This window comes from Gekko japonicus, unplaced genomic scaffold (genome assembly GCF_001447785.1).
Source record: "Gekko japonicus isolate JY-2015 unplaced genomic scaffold, Gekko_japonicus_V1.1 scaffold272, whole genome shotgun sequence".
In the NCBI taxonomy this organism is placed as follows: Eukaryota; Metazoa; Chordata; class Lepidosauria; order Squamata; family Gekkonidae; genus Gekko; species Gekko japonicus.
The window spans coordinates 1,201,053-1,207,709 of record NW_015161413.1 but is presented as its reverse complement, the minus strand read 5'-3'; the positions used below and the strand labels follow the sequence as shown (position 1 = coordinate 1,207,709).

At 48.3% G+C, this 6,657-nt stretch overlaps 1 protein-coding gene across 2 annotated transcripts in view; it reads left to right on the top strand.

The window, feature by feature from the left end:
• Positions 1-5,805: 5,805 nt before the first annotated feature.
• FBXL2 (F-box and leucine-rich repeat protein 2) overlaps positions 5,806-6,657 on the top strand; it is a 54,041-nt gene continuing 53,189 nt past the window's right edge. For both annotated transcript variants that reach the window (XR_001482972.1, XM_015427389.1), the window contains exon 1: positions 5,806-5,910. Coding sequence is in view for 1 of the 2 variants with exons in the window: in XM_015427389.1 (XP_015282875.1) it covers positions 5,908-5,910 (3 nt within the window). In the remaining variant the exon portion in view is untranslated. The remainder of the gene's footprint in view (positions 5,911-6,657) is intronic.

Below are 6,657 nucleotides of genomic sequence, written 5' to 3'. Positions count from 1 at the left end.
TGAAAGATCAGAGCCAAGCCTTATGGAGTACAATCAGCATAAACTGCAGCGTTTCAAAGCAACTCCCTACAGTGGAATTTGTGTAAATATTGTATAAGTATGTATTGTGGATATATTGTTACGGAATTTGGCTGCATGGATATTTTTTCCACAGTTGTGTATGGAGTGCGTGGGTCAGAAGATGTAATGTGCTCTTTCAGCATTGCTACAGGTTGACTGGTGCCTTCCTATAGGTAATGTGAGGGTGTCAGTGCGCAATGTCGTGATTCATGGGTGGTGACAGAGTCGTCAGTGACACTGTGGGATTGTTGCCACTGCGATATTAACTTTGGTTTGTGCTACTGCTTCTGCCCCCCTGGCCAGACACAAAATTGTAACCGTGTTATATCTGTGTTAGCACTGTTGCAGTGGCTGCCCAATGTACTGAGACCTCGAGGGAAAATAATTTTTACATACCATACATATATATGCCAGAAATATTTTCTACCCACAAAAACATAGAATGTAGACTTTAAAAATACATCGTTTTGGCTTTTATATCATCTTCTTCGATGTTGTTATAAGAATTTTTGGACCTGTTAAAGTCTTTCCAGTCACCCCTGGTAATAGGGTATTTCAGTTTGCTTTTACTCATGTCACAGCATGTTTCTCCCTGTGTTATTGCAGCTGACGGAAAGGCAAGAATAAAATACGAAAATAAACTTCTATTTTTTGAATATTTCTCTTTTTTGCCTTATTAAATGTTTCTCATTTTTTTTTCCAGCTGGCAACCCTCCCCCCCTCCGATTTCTAGGAAATAACAACTGTGCATAAATGAAAGGGAATTAATTTTCCTTATTGCCCAAGGCATTTCAGCTTTGCGTAAAGACTCTGTGCTAGAAAATAAAAATATTAAATGGCTACAACTTACAACATTTCCATTGGAATTATCTTAAATTAAAAAAGGATCTGATCTTCTTTGGAAATAATATTTATAAAATTTTTGTCTTCAAATATTTGGAGGGAATATGCTAGCCTCAGGACACCATTTCAGGAATTTCGCTGCCATGCCTATAGACCTTCCCAGTCCTGACTTGGCCGCTCCGCTATCCAGAGGGAAAACCTGGAGGCTTTCCTAAACAAGCATTTTGCTGTGCAACAAACGTAAAGCAGTTCTTTAGCCATTGTAAGGGTTGCAAATACATTTCCCTAAGGTATACTAGAGCTGAAGACAAATCAAATCTTCTCAGGATGCAACTGTAATATTATTCTTATTTAGAAAACCCAAGATTCATAATAAGCTTTACGTTTATAGATATGCATAAAGGAGTTTATAGATCTGTCTCAAGTAAGAAAGACAGCAGAAGTAATACTACTAAGACATTAACATTTTTAAATAACCCCCATCTGATTTTTATTAAATATTTTCTCAACATCTAATCCCCACTCTGCCATGTTTGCTGGGTATCCTTGGTCTGGTCACACTATTTCGGCCTATACTACAGAACACGTGCACCTTCCACGTCCTGCTCCGAAGCATAGTTATTCACCCCTAGGGTTGCCAACTTCTAGCTGGCAGATGGAGATCTCCTGCTACTGCAACTGATCTCCAGATGACCAAGATCAGTTCCTCTGGAGAAAACGGCTGCTTCGGAGGTGGACATTATATCTTGCTGAGGTCCTTCCTCAAACCCCGCCCTCCCCAGGCTCCACCCCTGAAATATCTAGGCATTTCCCAACCCAGAGCTGACAGCCCTATTCAGTCCCCGCCACAGTTGCCAAGCTAGAAAGCAGACAGCCCTCTGGCACTGTACGGGCAGGCAGATTTACTCCTCTGTACCTGTACCGGGGCTACTTCACAGTAAATGAGACAGCAACTGCAGCTTCTAAAGAAAGAAGCGCAGCCAGCACATTACTAAAGCTTCCCTTTACTGAGATTGCTGCTTTTCATCTTTTATCATGTCATCCTGACATGCATAAATGTGCCTTAGGTTTCATAATACACATTTTTACATAATAAGACATAAAACTGAAGCTCAAATAAAACTGGAGTGTGTTGTGAGTTTTATTTAAAAAAACCCTTGTAACACAGTGAACATTATTTATAATTGTTGATTTCAGTTTGGTAGTACTAACTTTGACAGATCTTCTCAAATTTCTTTAAACATGTAACGTATTAAAGCATGTAAAAGGTAGTTACATGAATAAAGCAAGTCTGTGCAGGATGGAAGTATTTCCTGTTCATACTGGAAAAGCATATTTGGTTAGAGATGTGTTCTTGGCAGTCACACCTTTATGTTCCAGAATTATGTTACCAAATAACATTTTTTTAGTTATTTTTAATAGGGACATGAAAAAGGTAATCTGTCATAGCCAACAGATGATGAAGTAAATATTGGCTATATATAAATTTAAATCAATTGAACAAAATTTACAAAGATGAGCAAAGCATACCTGGCTGGTAGATATTATGTACAGCGTGTTTTATCCATATCAGGGTCTGGGCCTGACAGCCCTGGGGACAGTTAGATACAGAATGTCCCTGTGTTGTTTGCCAAAATGCGGGACAAGACCATTCTGTTATACCAGAAGCAAAGATTTTTAATGCATTTTTCTTCCAATGCCTATACTGAAATGTGACCACTGGGTGAAGGAAATCTGTCCCTGGAGCACTATAATCCAAGCATTCAGTTATATATTTCAGTAAACATTTTCACACCTTTATGGAAACGTGTTTCGTACTAGGGTTGCTACTTTTGCTGGAAAGGCTCCTGTGCCTTTATAGTTTAAATCAGTGGTAATCACTCCATGCCACATTTGCAATTAAAAATCAACTAAAAGAGCCACATGGCTGCTGTATGAACTGCGTGCCAACCCACCAAACACACTCATGGAATAAGATATACCTGCTAATATCAAATGTACCTCTAAGCATGCAGGGTTGTCTCTCCCCACAAGGTTGAAACCTGACCCAGTCCTTGTGTATCTGGAGTGAGGGGAAGGGCTTTCTTCTCTGCCTTCTTGCTTTCTCCTCAGCATGAGGCACAGCTGATCAGCAGAGACAGAAATCACCAAGGTGCCTGGAAGAAATCAAGGTAGCCATAGTGAAAGGGGAGTAAAACCATCACCAGCCCACTGTGGTCAGGTTGCTCTTTTCCTGAGTGGCTGCCAAGGTGGTGGTTTTACTCTGGTGGTGGTTTTTCCTCTGCAGCCAGCCAGGTATGCTCTCTCCCCAGCAGCTGCCTGGGTGCTGGAATGAAAGTTCAGAGGCTACAATCTCTGTATGTCATATTCTAAGCAGTCAGGATCAAACACGAGACCAGGTGCTAGGAGGGTCGCCCACTGTGGCCTAAGAAATTCCTGGTGATTTGGGAGCAGCACTTGAGGAGGGTGCAGGACCACCCAAGCCACTAGGCAATCACCTAGGGTGCCAGTCTGTCCCTATATGGAAGCATCACAAATTGGCTGCTGCCTGTAGCAACTCTGGACACCACCATACACTGATGCATCTGGCCTTCTCTCATTACTGGGTCTGGGAACATGGCAGTATGGCAAGCAGAAGACCCACATACCACACTGCTGCACAAATGTATTCAGGTGGCCAGGTCCTTCCTCCATTGCTGGAAGCAGGTCCAGAAGCAGTAGTGTGTGGTATGCAGCAGCCTTAGGTCCCACTACACCTATGCACCAGGGTGGCCAGAGCCTTCCCCCACTGTTGGATGCAGGAGTAGTGGTGCACAACAGGGCTGGGCACCACCGCACCCAGATGGCAGGCAGGGTTCTCCCACTGCCAAATCCATAATCAGTAGCAGAAATGTAGTGGCAGCCCAGAGCACCAGTGCGCCCATGCACATGGGCAGCCAAGGCCATTCCTCCATTGCTGGGTCCAAGATCAGTGCCAATGTGGCATGGGACGGTCCTGGGGTCACTGTTGCACAAATGTACTAAGGGCAAGTGGCAGCCCCAAGCACCACCACACCCATGCACCTGAGCATTAAGGGCCCTTCCTCATTGCCAAGCCGAGGAACAATGGTGCGCAGCATACCTGGGCTCTGCTGTGCCAATGCACCCCAGCAGCTGGCCATCCTTCCCCTGTTGCTGGGTATTGGGATGGCATGCTGTGGCAAGCTGCAATCCCAGCTTGCAGGTGACTTGAGTGGTGATGAAACCCTTTGTCTAGGGAGGCATTAAGTCCTGGGGCTGGTCCTAGAAGGATGAAGGTTGGGAAGGGAACCTCGGTGGGCATGCGATGCCAAAGAGGCCAGGCTATGAAGCCGCCATTTCCTGCAAGGAAAATGATCTCCGTAGTGTGGAAACTAGTTGTAATTCCTGGTGAACTCCAGGCCTCACCTGGTGGCAGCTCCAGGTACCCACTTACCCTCTCAAACTCCAGATCTACTTTCTGGGAGATGGCTGGTAGTTGAGTAAACACAAGCTGAATCTGGACAATGTGGACACAAATTTGTATTAAAATATTTGCTACCCCCCACCCCAATGGTCCCCAAAAGGCTTATATATAATCAGGAGTCATTTCGTAGAAAAAGAGGTGGAACTCATTAGCATAACTTATTTGCATATGCCACACCCCCTGACATCACCGGAAGTGTGTCAGAAGGCAACACCCACCGTTCAGGCTCCATTGGACTGTTTTGGATTGCTATGCGGGGGGTGAACGTGTAGATGTGTCCTCACAGAGGAGGGAGAGCTTGTACCTGAATGAAACTTGGTCTTAAAGATGTCACTGGACTGTTTTGGACCGGGGGGCTGGGGGGGCTCTGCATCTTACCTGGCTGCTTCTTGCTCTGACTGAGGGCTGCTGGGAGCAGGGGGTGGGGCTTAGGGCTGCCAAGTCCCCCCGGGGGGCGGAAAAACCCCTGCCTCAGAGGCCCGTTCCCCAACGCCGGGGAATTGGGCCCCGGGGGGAACCCTGCCCCAGCGTGTACGTCACAGGGAAGTGACGTTATGACACCGGGCACGCTGGGGGCGGGGCCATGGTCATACAAGGGAAAACTCTATGGTTTCCCCTTGTATGGTCGTGGCAAGGGAAAACTCATGCCCAGCGTCATGACGTCACTTCCCTGTGACGTGCATGCGGTGTGCGCGCGCTTTGCGCACGCGTGCTGCAACCCACACAGGACTCCCCCGCCGGCAAGGTACGGTAAGTGCCACTTGGCAACCCTAGTGGGGCTTGTTGCATGTGCCTGCCCCCTGGGCTCTTTACTGCCGGAGCTCTGCTTCTGTGCGCTCCTGCAGGAAATGACCCCTGTATATAAGTACACACCACATCAGCATCAAGCCATATGAAATGAACAGATTATAAACCAAACATTATAAGCAAAAACGCTTGCCAGGTGTGTCACAAAGTAACAGTCAGCTAGTACAGTTAGTACGGATTTTTAAGAAAACAACCCTAATCCCTGGATATGCACAAAGTCACACCAGTAAGTGGCAAAGCTGAAAATCTAGTATTTTTTCCTTACTGGTTTGTATTCTGGTCATGGACTGTAAATAAAGTATTGATTGATGGACACCAGTAAGTGACTCTTTTTCGTTTCACTAAACCTGGCCATAGAAGGTGCATGCCAGGAAAAGCTGTGCCACTGGGTTTTGCTAAATGGTCAAACTGACCCTGGTTCAAATTTAAGCCCTGGAATAAACCGGCCTCCTCCTCCTCCGCTTTCCCTTCAGAGAGGCCGGCGCCCGTCAGTATGTCACGCGTTCCCAGTCCGCAAGGCCCTGGCCCCTGTCACGTGTTCAGTATGTCACCGCTCCCCTCCTCCCTTCTCCCCAGCGTCCTCTGGGCGGCGCGCGAGCTCCTCTCGCACCTGGCTGGCTGGCTGGGCCTGTCGGTCTGCTGCCCTCTCTCGAGCGGCTGTTTCGTCACCGGGACAACCGGCGGGCTCGCGCTGCCGCGGCGTTCCCTTGACAATGGTGAGTCCTCGCTAACGGCCGCGCTCGGACCGTCGAACCGTTCTCCGGCTTCCCCTCTCGCGGCGGAGGAGGAGGAGGAGGCGGGGCTTCTCAGGGGAGGCAGTCGCCGGGAGCTGCTGCGAGGAGGTTCTCCTCGCGTCCGTCATCAAAAAACAAAAAACGGGCTGGCTCGGCAAGTGCCGACAGCAGGGCGGGGTCCCTGCGCTCGGTGGCTGTTGTGGTGCGGTGACAGCTGGGAAGGCGGAGAGGCCTGTAGAGATGCAGGAGACGGCGGGGGCGGGGCAGGCTAGGTGCCTCTGCGGGAGGGTAGGCGAGAATAAGGCGGGGGGGGGATGTCTGAGGGAGAATTTGGGGCGGCTCCTTGTGTGAGGCGGCAGGGGGGGGGAAGGAATGGAAGCGCGCATGGCTTGAGTGGTTTACGGGATGCACATGAAGATGGAGGGCATGGATGGGACTTGGGTAGGAAATGAAGGGATGGATCGAGGAGGTAAACCGAAAGTACGGCACGCACGTGTGAATGGGCCGGGGGGGGGCCTGGAGATGCTACTCCGTACCCTGATTCTTCTGACGCCAACGCCCCAGGCTGGTCTGCTTACTTCGGTGGGATGCAAGGGAGGTGGGCACAATGGAAAATGCAGGATATCCCTCACCGACTTAGCCAATGCTGTCTTAAGCTTAGTGGGGTTTAGAGGTAGTAGGAATAGCAGCGTGGGCACTAAATGTATGTGACGCTAAAAAAAATTTTTT